The sequence below is a fragment of the Neoarius graeffei genome, chromosome 6 (genome assembly GCF_027579695.1).
Source record: "Neoarius graeffei isolate fNeoGra1 chromosome 6, fNeoGra1.pri, whole genome shotgun sequence".
NCBI lineage: Eukaryota > Metazoa > Chordata > Actinopteri > Siluriformes > Ariidae > Neoarius > Neoarius graeffei.
In genome coordinates, this window is record NC_083574.1 from 61,173,279 (window position 1) to 61,186,952 (window position 13,674).

Consider the following 13,674-nt stretch of genomic DNA (forward strand, 5'->3'; position numbering starts at 1 on the left):
GGCCGTAACTTGTTAAAGTGCACTTTCGTAGATATATATTTTCATATATGTGAAATGTATTTGGCGGCACGGTGGTGTAGTGGTTAGCGCTGTCGCCTCACAGCAAAAAGGTCTGGGTTCGAGCCCCGTGGCCGGCGAGGGCCTTTCTGTGCGGAGTTTGCATGTTCTCCCCGTGTCTGCGTGGGTTTCCTCCGGGTGCTCCGGTTTCCCCCACAGTCCAAAGACATGCAGGTTAGGTTAACTGGTGACTCTAAATTGACCGTAGGTGTGAATGTGGGTGTGAATGGTTGTCTGTGTCTATGTGTCAGCCCTGTGATGACCTGGCGACTTGTCCAGGGTGTACCCCGCCTTTCGCCCGTAGTCAGCTGGGATAGGCTCCAGCTTGCCTGTGACCCTGTAGAACAGGATAAAGCGGCTAGAGATAATGAGATGAGATGAGATGAAATGTATTTGATTAAACATGTGACCTATAACAGTGTTTCTCAATCATTAGTGGGCTGCGAAGCACCCTCTAGTGGGCAGCGATTTTATTTTATTTTTTGAAGTTGAAGCTAATTTTTACTCGTAGGAGGGTACAGTTGCTGGGTTGCATCTGACGTCACATCCGCCTCATTAAGTTATGGTCACACTACAGCTTGTGATGCTTTGCTATGGGTTATTGATGAAAATGAGGCATTTTGGCAGTGATGCATGGCGATATACATGACACGTGAGCTAAAAATTGTGATCACACAGCACATGAACACTTGACTGTCACGCCTTCGCGCACTTAAGTCTGGCGCATGCTTGGGACCCGGTCGTTATGGGAAACACCTGATACTGATTTGAGCGCAATCAGCTCGTGCAGATACAGAGGCTGTTTTCACGAAGGCTTTGCGAAGTATCGTCACTATCACGTTTGTTTCTAGCCATGATTATAACACTGTTTAAATACTCTGCTTTATGATTCTGCTTTCTTTTTTGCTTTCATTTTTGTAAATATCACGCCTGCTAATAAACACTCTTCCTGCACTTGGATCCCAGCTACATACGGAAACCCAGCTACATACAGAAAGTTGTATGCCTCCATGCTCTTCCAGGTTTTCATCTGTGTGTCCATGTAGAACGATGTTTTCAGCACCAGGTAGTTTGAGATGTTGGTGAAGTCAGCCAACGGATAATTTTCCAACTCATAGGAAAAATCCTTCTTTGTTAATGTGTAAGGATCTAATCCCATTGAGTGGGTTCTATATCCACTTCTTTTGAGCGTAATTCTTGGTTTTAAGTACCTTGCTCAAGGGCACTTCAGCCCAAGGCCGCCCCACGTTAACCTAACTGCATGTCTTTGAACTGTCGGGGAAACCGGAGCACCTAGAGGAAACCCACACAGACACGGGGAGAACATGCAAACTCCACACAGAAAGGCCCTCGCCGGCCGCTGGGCTCGAACCCAGAACCTTCTTGCTGTGAGGCAACAGTGCTAACCACTACACCACCGTGCCACCCAAGTATGAATAGGTTTAGCAATTTTCAACACATTTCGAACAGTGTTGTGGCTTCCTGTTTAAATGTAATCACTAATTTATGCCAAGTGAACATGATGGACATCCATCCATCATCTGTAGCTGCTTATCCTGTTCTACAGGGTCGCAGGCAAGCTGGAGCCTAGCCCACACTCAAAAAAATAATTGTACCAAAAACATTGACTAAGTATTTCAATTACATGAAGTTTTTCCATGTAATTTTATTAGGCAAGTTCAATGTCAGGGTCCCATTTAATTAAAAGTGTTGAAACACTTTGAATTAAATGGGACCCTGACATTGAACTTCATCTCATCTCATCTCATCTCATTATCTGTAGCCGCTTTATCCTGTTCTACAGGGTCGCAGGCAAGCTGGAGCCTATCCCAGCTGACTATGGGTGAGAGGCGGGGTACACCCTGGACAAGTCGCCAGGTCATCACAGGGCTGACACACAGAGACAAACAACCGTTCACACTCACATTCACACCTACGGTCAATTTAGAACCACCAATTAGCTTAACCTGCATGTCTTTGGACTGTGGGGGAAACCGGAGCACCCAGAGGAAACCCACACTGACACTCGAACCCAGAACCTTCTTGCTGTGAGGCGATAGTCCTAACCACTCCACCACCGTGCCATCCAAGTATGAATAGGTTTTAGCGATTTAGAAATGTAATCATCATCATCATCACATCTTGTCGTGCCAGTACTGCAGTCAGTTCAGGGCTTCTTGGTTAGCTTCATATAGGTCTTGATTGGTAACATTTGGACCCAGTTCGCACTCACTGAGAATGTGTCCCATAGTTTGGTTCGGATGACCGCATCGACACTCGGCTGAGTTCACCCGTCCCCATTTCAGTAGGTTGTCTTTAGTTCTATCTACTCCGCTCCTGGCTCTGTTCAGGGCAACCCATTCCCTTCTGGGCAGGTGAGTACCATGAGGTAGGGACTCGCAAGGACTCTGAAGAGCTGCATTTGGTGGTAGAGTGTCTGAAGCTTTCCAACGGTCTAGTCTGTATTTGGCAGAGTCCTTAGGGTTTAGATTCTGTATAACCATGAAGCTCTTTCTGGATTTGAATCATGGTGGTGTAGTGGTTAGCACGGTCGCCTCACAGCAAGAAGGTTCTGGGTTCGAACCCAGCGGCTGGCAAGGGCCTTTCTGTGTGGAGTTTGCATGTTCTCCCCATGTCTGCGTGGGTTTCCTCCGGGTGCTCCGGTTTCCCCCACAATCCAAAGACATGCAGGTTAGATTAATATGGGACGGCCTTGGGCTGAGGTGCCCTTGAGCGAGGCACCTCACTCACAACTGCTCCCCGGGCGCTGTTAGCATGGCTGCCCACTGCTCTGGGTATGTGTGTGTGTGTGTGTGCTCGTTGCTCACGTGTGTGTTCACTGCTTCAGGTGGTTTAAATGCAGAGAGGAAATTTCACAAGTGTGTGATGAATAAAGTTGTGCTTTCTTTCTTTTCTTTCATGGCAAGTGGACATGATAGACATGAAAGTGATCAGTCTAAGATGTGTGCTGGAGTAAGGGCCTGTGATTCCTTGGGATTTTGGAGTGCTAGTGTGTTCATGATGTGTTTGCTGAACAGGTGAAGAGCTGCTGAGGTGTTTTGTAGTGTATCATAGAGCAGCCTGTAGAGCTGCTGGAGTGTTTTGTAGTGTATCATAGAGCAGCCCGTAGAGCTGCTGGGCTGTTTTGCAGTGTGTCATAGAGCAGCCTGTAGAGCTGCTGGGCTGTTTTGTAGTGTATCGTAGAGCAGCCTGTAGAGCTGCTGAGGTGTTTGGTAGTGTATCATAGAGCAGCCTGTAGAGCTGCTGAGGTATCTTGTAGTGTATCATAAAGCAGCCTGTAGAGCTGATGAGGTGTTTAGTAGTGTATCATAGAGCAGCCTGTAGAGCTGCTGGGCTGTTTTGTAGTGTATCATAGAGCAGCCTGTAGAGCTGCTGAGGTGTTTTGTAGTGTATCATAGAGCAGCCTGTAGAGCTGCTGAGGCGTTTGGTAGTGTATCATAGAGCAGCCTGTAGAGCTGCTGAGGTGTTTGGTAGTGTATCATAGAACAGCCTGTAGAGCTGCTGAGGTGTTTGGTAGGGTATCGTAGAGCAGCCTGTAGAGCTGCTGAGGTGTTTTGTGGTGTATCGTAGAGCAGCCTGTAGAGCTGATGGGGTGTTTTGTAGTGTGTCATAGAGCAGCCTGTAGAGCAGCAGGACTGTTTTGTAGTGTATCGTAGAGCAGCCTGTAGAGCTGCTGAGGCGTTTGGTAGTGTATCGTAGAGCAGCCTGTAGAGCTGCTGAGGCGTTTGGTAGTGTATTGTAGAGCAGCCTGTAGAGCTGCTGAGGTGTGTGGTAGTGTATCATAGAACAGCCTGTCGAGCTGCTGAGGTGTTTTGTAGTGTATCATAGAGCAGCCTGTAGAGCTGCTGAGGTGTGTGGTAGTGTATCATAGAGCAGCCTGTAGAGCTGCTGAGGTGTGTGGTAGTGTATCATAGAGCGGCCTGTAGAGCTGCTGAGGTGTTTTGTAGTGTATCATAGAGCAGCCTGTATACAGTAATTGCACAGGCTCATGGCCTAACTGGCTTCTTGAAGTTTTTTCACCCCCCCATCGGATGTAACGCATGCGCACAGAAGCTCTGTAGTGGAGAGACTTGTGAATGAGGTGGGGGGAGTATTTCGGGTGTACAGTCATAAGTCGGACTCGGAGGAGCCAGGAAGTAACTGTGAGCCATGCCGCGCCACGGATAAAGTAAAAGCGAGCGCGCGCCTTGTCGTCAGCAGCCCGTGATCTCACACACGCACACACACACACACACACGCACGGGGAGGGAGAATACTAGCCGACTACGAAATCGTGCCAAATGTATCGTAGTGACGGACACTGAGACCCCACAGGAGCTCGGGAACGCTAGAAATTCCTGTCGCAAAATAACGCAAATATTAAAGCGGGGCATCGACGCATACCCTTCATCCTGCGAAGAAGCAAAAAGACGGAAGGAAACTCGAGCGGGATTTTCGCGGGGAGTTTCGAAGCGACTGTTTCTCTTGCACTGTAAAAGACACAAAATCGGCAAAATAGAGCACATAACGTTCAAGATGCCTCGGGTGGTCCCGGATCAGAGGAGCAAGTTCGAGAACGAGGAGTTCTTCAGGAAGCTGAGCCGCGAGTGCGAGGTAAACTTCACCGCCTCGAACACCTCGTCAGAGTGGCGGAAACAAACTCAACATTTCTCAGCCAGACAGCAGGGCATGAGATCGAGCCGTGTCGCACTTTTATTCTTCCTTTCAACACTTTTCCCCCCTCTCTCCCTCCCTTTAAACCTGGACACCCGGAATGTATCTCATCCACGATTCTTCTCCTCTCTCTCTCTCTCTCTCTCTCTCTCTCCGTTTTGCTATAAAATGGTATGAAGCCAGTTATACTGCTGCATCAAAACTCAGCTCGACTACCTCTTTACCTCTTTACCTCAAGCTCCTGTCACCTCGCTAAAGCGCATCACCTTTCCTCTTCCTCCTCTTCCTCTCCCCCCGCCACCATTCACAGTTCTTTTCATCTTTATTAAACTTTACCTCATTTTAACAGTTCCAACAAGTTACTTTGTAGCTTATAAAGTCAAAGCTGCGCGCAGCGGAGTCTGTTAGTGCGCATATAGACACCGCTCAGGGCTGATGAAGAATGGGAATGGGCTTTTTAATAATAATAATAATAATAATAATGTTGTTGTTGTGTGTGCCTACTGACAGATTAAATACACCGGTTTCCGAGACCGACCCCATGAGGAGAGACAAGCCCGCTTTCAGAACGCCTGCCGGGACGGCCGCTCAGAAATAGTGAGTATTTTTTTCCCTTTCAGTTTGTTTTTCCAGAGCGGTTTTTATCAGCGGCTCAATGAAATGGATTTTTTTTTTCTTCTTTTCATCTGCTGTTAGCATCTTTCATTAACTCACAAACACGAGGCTAATAAACACCCGGAACTCCAAACACTTCCTCATTTTCTGTCAGAACAGTAAAAAGCAGTTCCACATCAGCGACTTTCAGTGTCTTAGAAAGAAAGAAAATGTAGTTGGTTTGGGTGTAAACACTTGATGGGAATAGGTGATGAAAAGGATTTACCCATCAGCCACAAGATTCTGTCTGCACTTTTTATTGAATCATTCAAAAGACTGTGATCAGCTCTCTGCTTCTCTCTTTGTCTCTCTGTGATCAGCTCTCTGCTTCTCTCTGTCATCAGCTCTGTTTGTCTCTGTGATCGTCTCTCTGTGATCGTCTCTCTGTGATCAGCTCTCTGTGTCACTCTGTCATCAGCTCTCTGTGATTGTCTCTCTGTCATCAGCTCTCTGTGTCTCTCTATGATCGTTTGTCGGTGATCAGCTGTCTGTGTCTCTCTGTGATCAGCTCTCTGTGATCGTCTCTCTGTGATCAGCTCTCTGTGTCTCTCTATGATCGGCTCTCTGTGATCAGCTATCGGTGATCAGCTCTCTGTGTCTCTTTATGATCGTCTCTCTGTGATCAGCTGTCAGTGATCAGCTGTCTGTGTCTCTCTGTGATCATCTCTGTGTCTCTGTGATCAGCTGTCTGTGATTAGCTTTCTGATCAGCTCTCTGTGTCTTTCTGTGATCAGCTGTCGGTGATCAGCTGTCTGTGTCTCTCTGTGATCAGCTCTATATGTCTCTCTTTGATCATCTCTGTGTCTCTTTGATCAGCTGTCTGTGATCAGCTCTCTGTGTCTCTCTATAATCTTCTCTCTGTGATCAGCTGTGTCACTCTGTGATCGTCTCTCTGTGATCAGCTCTCTGTGTCCCTCTATGATCATCTCTCTGTGATCAGCTGTCAGTGATCAGCTGTCTGTGTCTCTCTGTGTCTCTCTGTGATCATCTCTGTGTCTCTGTGATCAGCTGTCTGTGATTAGCTCTCCGATCAGCTTTCTGTGTCTCTCTGTGATCAGCTGTCATTGATCAGCTGTCTGTGTCTCTCTGTGATCAGCTCTATATGTCTCTCTTTGATCATCTCTGTCTCTTTGATTAGCTGTCTGTGATCAGCTCTCTGTGTCTCTCTATGATCGTCTCTCTGTGATCAGCTCTATATGTCTCTCTTTGATCATCTCTGTGTCTCTTTGATCAGCTGTCTGTGATCAGCTCTCTGTGTCTCTCTATGATCGTCTCTCTGTGATCAGCTGTGTCGCTCTGTGATCGTCTCTCTGTGATCAGCTGTGTCGCTCTGTGATCGTCTCTCTGTGATCAGCTCTCTGTGTCTCTCTATGATCGTCTCTCTGTGATCAGCTGTCGGTGATCAGCTCTCTGTGTCTCTCTGTGATCAGCTCTATATATCTCTCTTTCATAATCTCTGTGTCTCTGTGATCAGCTCTCTGTGTCTCTTTGTGATCAGCTGTATGTGATCAGCTGTCTGTGTCTCTCTGTGATGAACTCTCTGTGTCTCTCTATGGTCATATCTCTGTGTCTCTTTGTGATCAGCTCTCTGTCTCTATGATCGTCTCTCTGTGATCAGCTGTCTGTGATCAGCTCTATATGTCTCTCTGTGATCATCTCTCTGTGATCATCTCTCTATGTCTCTCTGTGATCATCTCTCTGTGATCAGCTTTCTGTAATCATCTCTCTGTGATCAGCACTCTGTGCCTCTCTGTGATTAGCTCTCTGTGTCTCTGTGTGATCAGCTCTCTGTGATCAGCTCTCTGTGTCTCTGTATGATTCTCTCTGTCTCTCTCTGATCAGCTCTCTGTGTCTCTGTGATCAGCTCTTTGTGATTGTCTCTCTGTGATCTTCTCTCTGTCTCTCTGTGATTGTTTCTCTGTGATCAGCTCTCTGTGTCCCTCTGTAATCGTCTCTCTGTGATCAGCTCTCTCTGATCGTCTCCCTGTGATCAGCTCTGTGTCTCTCTGTGATCGTCTCTCTGTGATGAGCTCTGTCTTTCTGTTATCATCTCTCTGTGCCTCTGTGATGAGCTCTCTGTCTTTCTGTTATCGTCTCCCTGTAATCAGCTGTCTGTGATGAGCTCTCTGTGTCTCTGTGATCAGCTCTTTGTGATCATCCCTCTGTGTCTCTGTGATGAGCTCTCTCTGTGATCGTCTCTCTGTGATGAGCTGTCTGTCTCTTTGTGATCATGTCTCTGTGCCTCTGTGATCAGCTCTCTGTGTCTCTGTGTGATCGTCTCTTTGTGATCAGCTCTCTGTGTCTCTCTGTGATCAGCTCTCTGTGTCTCTCTGTGAACAGTTCTCTGTGATCAGCTCTCTGTGATCCTCTGTCTCCCCGTGTCTCTCTGTGATATGTGTCGCAGTGTGTGTATGTGAGCTACTGTAGTGTGTTTGCTGGTTTTTCATATGGTTGAAAGATTTTGTAATTGTATGAGATACAGCAGTTCGGACGAATCCAGCATTTTGTAAAAAGAATACGACAAAGTATAGCCTACATGCCTTTCTTTCTTTCTTTCTTTCTTTCTTTCTTTCTTTCTTTCTTTCTTTCTTTCTTTCTTTCTTTCTTTCTTTCTTTCTTTTAAATATTCAGAGCTTCCACATTGACAGCAGGCCCTGCTTGATATGATAAACTAAAATGTATTGATGAATCAACTTTATAAACATGTATCTAGCCCACTATACTTAAACATGTATAAATATGTTTTATTTTAAAGCAGGACATTTACGTTAATGATTCCTGTATAACATGTATAGTACATGGATCATAGCCTACCTGTATGTATATATTTACAGTGTATGTGTTTTATCCATGGTATATTATGTAATGTATTTATGATGTAAATATGAGATCGAAGAACATCTCATATAATTCTGATAAAAGCACAGTAGCTTTTATTTCAAGAATATTATGGTAATTACCTCTGTTCTATTTTAGGGACTAGTCGTTTCCAAACATTTTAAGAGCCTAAAAGATTAAAAAGCAGAATCCAAACTCTCGAGACATTAAGTACAGACTGTTTTCTTTCAGTTGTCCATACACTCGCGAGATTATTCGATTACTGTGCTATGATTTTAAATCAGTGTATTAGTCCGGCCGCTATTAATGTAAGTGAAGACCTGCATATAAAACAATTTATTGATTTTTCTGAACCTCTCTCTCTCTCTCTCTCTCTCTTTGTTTGTCTGCTATCTCGCTATCTTCAAGACATTTGCTCCTTTATTCCTTCTTCCTTTCCATCTCATAGTCAGTCTTAAAATCCAATGTGCCGCAGCCCAGCTCGCCAGCAACAAGAGTTGGTAAAATAGAATCAGATGTGCGTAACTCAATACTTCAAATAGGGAAAATGATGACTTGTGTTTTTCTCTCTCTCTCTCTCTTTCTTTTGCCCTCTCGTTCTCTTTTCCCTTCTTCCCCGGGCCCTGGCTCCAGGCTGTTCTTCTCCTCCTCCTCCTTTCTGATGTGCAAAAGAAATGGCGGGCTGCATAATTAATGCCTAGGCTGGGCTTTTCTGATCCTGTTTGTATTGATTTCCCTCTAAAAGGCTTTTGTGGCGACCGGCACCAATCTCTCGCTGCAGTTCTTCCCCGCCAACCTGCATGGCGAGCAAAGACAGATGCCCAGCCGAGAGTATGTGGACTTCGAGAGAGAGACAGGAAAGGTAATCCCCCTCTTTTTCATTCTGTCTCAATTCACGTTTGTTCACATGAGCATTACTGGCACAACCACATGACAGTACAGTAACACCAAAGCATTTCAACCAGGCCATATATTTATATATTTATTTCATGTTTTGACAAGTATCTAAATATATACAGTTATACATACACAGAGCATAAACAGAACCGAGCACTCGCACACAGATGTCAGAGATCCAGCACTCACTGGTTCTTTAATCTCTGTTTATATCCGCATTCTGTCAAGCTGTGGCATTGTATGTTTTGTCCTTCTCCATCTCTTTATCTCTGGTTGATAACACTTATAATCTCGAGTTCAACACATCTCTCGTTCGGACTGTGCTCACCCATTTGTGACATAGAACCATCTTTGTTTTTGCTTCTCTTTTCCTCCCAGTTTTCACATCCTGTAATGCTCTAATATTTGCATAGTTAGCTCCGTCTCGTACACTGATGTGACATTTTATTAAAGCTCTGGAGTTCCAAGTCCAACACTTACACAGCTTGTCTCAAATAGCTGCAGAATTGGTTTCCTCTGGTTCTGTTAGGGCTCTGGTTTTAAAACGCTGAGACACTTGGTTTGTCTCTGATGGTCAATAATGATCCTTTTGTACATTTTAAGGATGAAAACTTATAGTATTATGTTTCACGTCCCTGCAAAAAAAAAAAAAAAAAAAAAACAGCTCTTGAGTGAAGCTTGTCACCAGTTTCCATTTTACACTTCGGCCGTTAGATATGATTTTCTAAACCGCTCCCACCATCTCCACTTCCTTTATATATTCAGAGGACGTGTAGTCTCGTTCAAACTCTCTAAAACCCATAAGAAAGTGAAATAAACCCATACCATAATGTATTTGTGTCTCTGCTCTGTGCAATACTTTTGATCAAAGCCATTTATTTTAGAAGAAACTGCTACATCAGCTTTTGCTCTTAATATTAGGCTACACTACTGAATATTACTTTATTTTTATAACCTGAGTTAATGGTGGTGTTGCTGTTGTTGTTGTTGTTGTTTTTTTTTTTTCCAAATATCCTTGGCATGGTACAGTGCCATAAAGTGTAAATGAGCGCGTGAATGTGTGTGTGCGATGGCTTGGTGCCCCGTCCTGGCTGAAAATTTTTTTTTCCGCTTGCCAAATCTATCAATCTGTCTACCTATGTTCCTGTCTGTCTAATACATCTGTCCATCCATCCATCCATCCATCCATCTACAAAGCCTAATTAGACCTAGCAGAATTGAACAACTGTTTGCCAAATTTCAATATTTAACACACACACACACACACACACACACACACACACACACACACACACACACACACAGAGCCATGGAAAAAATGAAAAGTGGTCTCATAAGGTTTTTCCATCTTTCCACAGCTATACCAATCCAAAGTTTGTACACCTTCTAATTCAAAAGCTTTTCTTTGTTTTTATTTATTTATTAAAAGTCACTTCATGTCTTCAAGTAATGATGGAAGTTGTTTCTCTTTACTTAGTTGAGCGGTTCTTGACATAATTACATGGATTACTCCAGTTGTGGTGTGGAATAGGGCTATTTACTGTATTTTTATTATTTACTATTTACTGTTTGAGCTCAAACACTTTAAGAAGGCAAGAAATTGCACTAATTAAGTTTTGACGAGGCACACGTGTTAATTGAAAAGCATTCCAGGTGACGACCTCATGAAGCTGGGTAACATAATGCCAATAGTGTGCAAAGAGTCATCAAGGTAAACGCTGACTACGTTGAAGAATCTAAAATATGAAACATATTCTGGTTTGTTAACACATATTTTTGTTTACCACATAATTCCATATATGGTCCAGATGTTATTTCATACTTTTGATGCCTTCAGTGTTGTTCTATAATGCAGAAAATAGTCAAAATACAGAAAAACCTATGAATGAATAGGGGTGTGCAAACTTTTGACTGTTACTGTATATGTGTATATAACCAAAACCGTGACATAAATCTCTGTATGTTACTCATGAGGAAATCGATGAATTGTTTTGATAAATTTGGGTAGTTTTTATCTGTGAATGTTCACACAAAGTTCATACAAAATACATCATGGAGCTGGGTGACATAAATAGAGGCTATTACATGGTTGTATATCAGGAATTATTATACACACAGGCCGCTTTTTCCATGGAATAAAAAGGTGTATCCGATTCCCTTCTAGTGGGTTTATTGATGGCATGCAATATTGTTATCATATCGCTTATCCTCCATGTATTACGCCGCTGTACCCAATGGAGAATGAGCGTGCAATATTGTTATAATATTGCATGTTGTCAAGACAACATGGCATCACATGTCGGAGCTCATGCGAAGATCCAATGACAAAACTTTTTTGCTGCACATTTGCACGATCGTTTCTTTGTCGGCTGGGAAAGAGAGAAGACGAGGCTAATCCAGTGCTAGGTGTAAGCACTAAATAAATAAACTGAAAACTGACACTAAAGACGCGCTGAACACCAGAAAGGCGACCAAAACTTCATTATATGTTCTTCACGCATATTTACCAGAGAAAAACATACCAATGGACATCGAAAAACTGGAAAAGAGACACGTCGGAGATGTAAAACTTCCGCACTAGCGAGTGACTGACAGTTTGTAAACAAACACGGCTGCGAGGTTTGCTTCATTAACAGTGGAAGATTTAAAGAGAAAGACGCGCTGAACACCCAAAAGGTGACCTTCTTCATGCGTATTTACAAGAGAAAAACATACCAACGGACATCGAAAAACTGGAAGAGAGCAATAGCAGAAATATTGTCAGAGCTGTACTTGGAGGTGAGGAAAAGTGACGGAGACTTTTACAAGAGGACTTCACTCATGGACTTCACTCAGAAAAGCCCTTTTGTTTTGAACAACTGCAATGTAACAATTAACTACGGCCAAATGTAACTTTGAACTTGAACTGTCTACAGTACCTGGATATAGCGTGCATATAAGTTGGGTTGTTGTTTAGGATTTTTGGACTTGTACCATTTTTATTGTTAGCACTTTGTCCATTGGATTGACAGAACATTCGATCAGAATCCGCATTGGTAAGTTACCGCCCTGTTCTTAACTTTTTGTAAAATCTATAATTGCTCCACCGAATGTGTACGTATAATAATAATAATAATAATAATAATAATAATAATAATATGTTGCTCTCTTCCGCGATGTATTTCGTATGAAAAATGAGAGTTTTTCAACACGAGAAGATAAACTTCATATCTTCAAGCCAACCTGTGATGTTCTTTTTATTACAGTATATCGACCAACAAAAAGTCCCCAAATTTATCAAAACAATTCATGGATTTCTTCACAAGTGACATATCGAGATTTATGTCACGGTTTTGGTTCTTCATGTCCCGGATGTAGTTTGTATGAAAAATACAGTATGAGTGGTGTATTTCCCAGTAAAACACTCGTGTCGATATAATCTATCTATCTATCTATCTATCTATCTATCTATCTATCTATCTATCTATCTATCTATCTATCTATCTGTCTGTCTGTCTGTCTGTCTGTCTGTCTGTCTGTCAAACTGGTTGATGGCATTGAATCAGAAAGTGTACAATGGTAGCTTACATCCTTCCTGTATTAAGAGCTAACTGTCTGTTCATGGAGTGTTTATTGGGTAAGCAGTGACGTTGTATGTGTGTTATATATATTGTTATATGTACACAGCTATACGTTTCAGTGGATTTCTGAGAGCAGAGCTAGAACCCACATAACCAACTATAATTTTTTTCTTTATTACTAAAGCAGTTTCTTTCTGTTTTTCTTCCTCCTCCTCGTCATGATCACATAATTGTTATTTATTTCGAGTGGTACTTTTTCACGTATTGTCCTGTCGTGCTTGAACTAGAAACGTGCTCCCATGTCGAATGGGACACAAATTCGCTGATCCGTCGTTTCCTGCATACTGAATGTCCTGTGAATCTGTTCAAGCAGACAGCGATCTCCTCCACATTGTTCCCATCAGTACAAAGGCTTGAGTCATTGGGAGATCAGTGAGTCATATCAGTGTCATATGAGCTCTGCGTTTCCTCCGATATAAACATTCTAAAGCTTGGCCTGTGTAAAAAAACAAAACAAAAAAAAACCCAACAACCCCTCACAATTGTCGCCAAGCCATTTAGCTTGTTTTTGCTGTGTGATCGGTTATCTTAATAAATACCCTGTCTCATTGCCTGTTACGTATCTCCATAACGCAGAATATTTCAGTTTCTGAGGAAACCATTTGGCATGTAATACTGTACATATAGAGGAATAAATGTGACGCTTGACCCTTTAATACTTTCTCCTCTGGCTTTGGAATGCGATTGCGCTTGTTGAAGACGTGTTAGCTGCACACTTATTGGCTTTTGTTTCAGGTTCCTTACTTCACGCTCGGCCAGTTAGCGGTGGTGTTGGCTTTGCTGAAACCTTCCTTCACGGACAGTGGCTTGCCGAGATGTGCTCATTAAAAATGCATCTCCCAGAAATCAATGGACCTCTCGGCCCCAAGGCTGACGGACTAATCTTTGGCTGTTAATTATTTAAAAAGGCGTGACAGGTTGCACGCACGCGCGT

The 13,674-nt window shown here is 43.3% G+C and overlaps 1 protein-coding gene across 3 annotated transcripts in view; it reads left to right on the top strand.

The window, feature by feature from the left end:
• The first annotated feature begins 4,167 nt into the window (after positions 1 to 4,167).
• The window catches only part of cbfb (core-binding factor subunit beta), a 97,446-nt gene continuing 87,939 nt past the window's right edge, over positions 4,168 to 13,674 (top strand). For 2 of the 3 annotated variants that reach the window (XM_060923967.1, XM_060923968.1), the window contains exons 1-3: positions 4,168 to 4,671; positions 5,242 to 5,328; positions 8,969 to 9,085. In XM_060923967.1, the coding sequence (XP_060779950.1) occupies positions 4,594 to 4,671; positions 5,242 to 5,328; positions 8,969 to 9,085 (282 nt within the window). In that variant the 5' untranslated portion in view covers positions 4,168 to 4,593. The remainder of the gene's footprint in view (positions 4,672 to 5,241; positions 5,329 to 8,968; positions 9,086 to 13,674) is intronic. The other variant, XM_060923966.1, reaches the window with a different exon arrangement.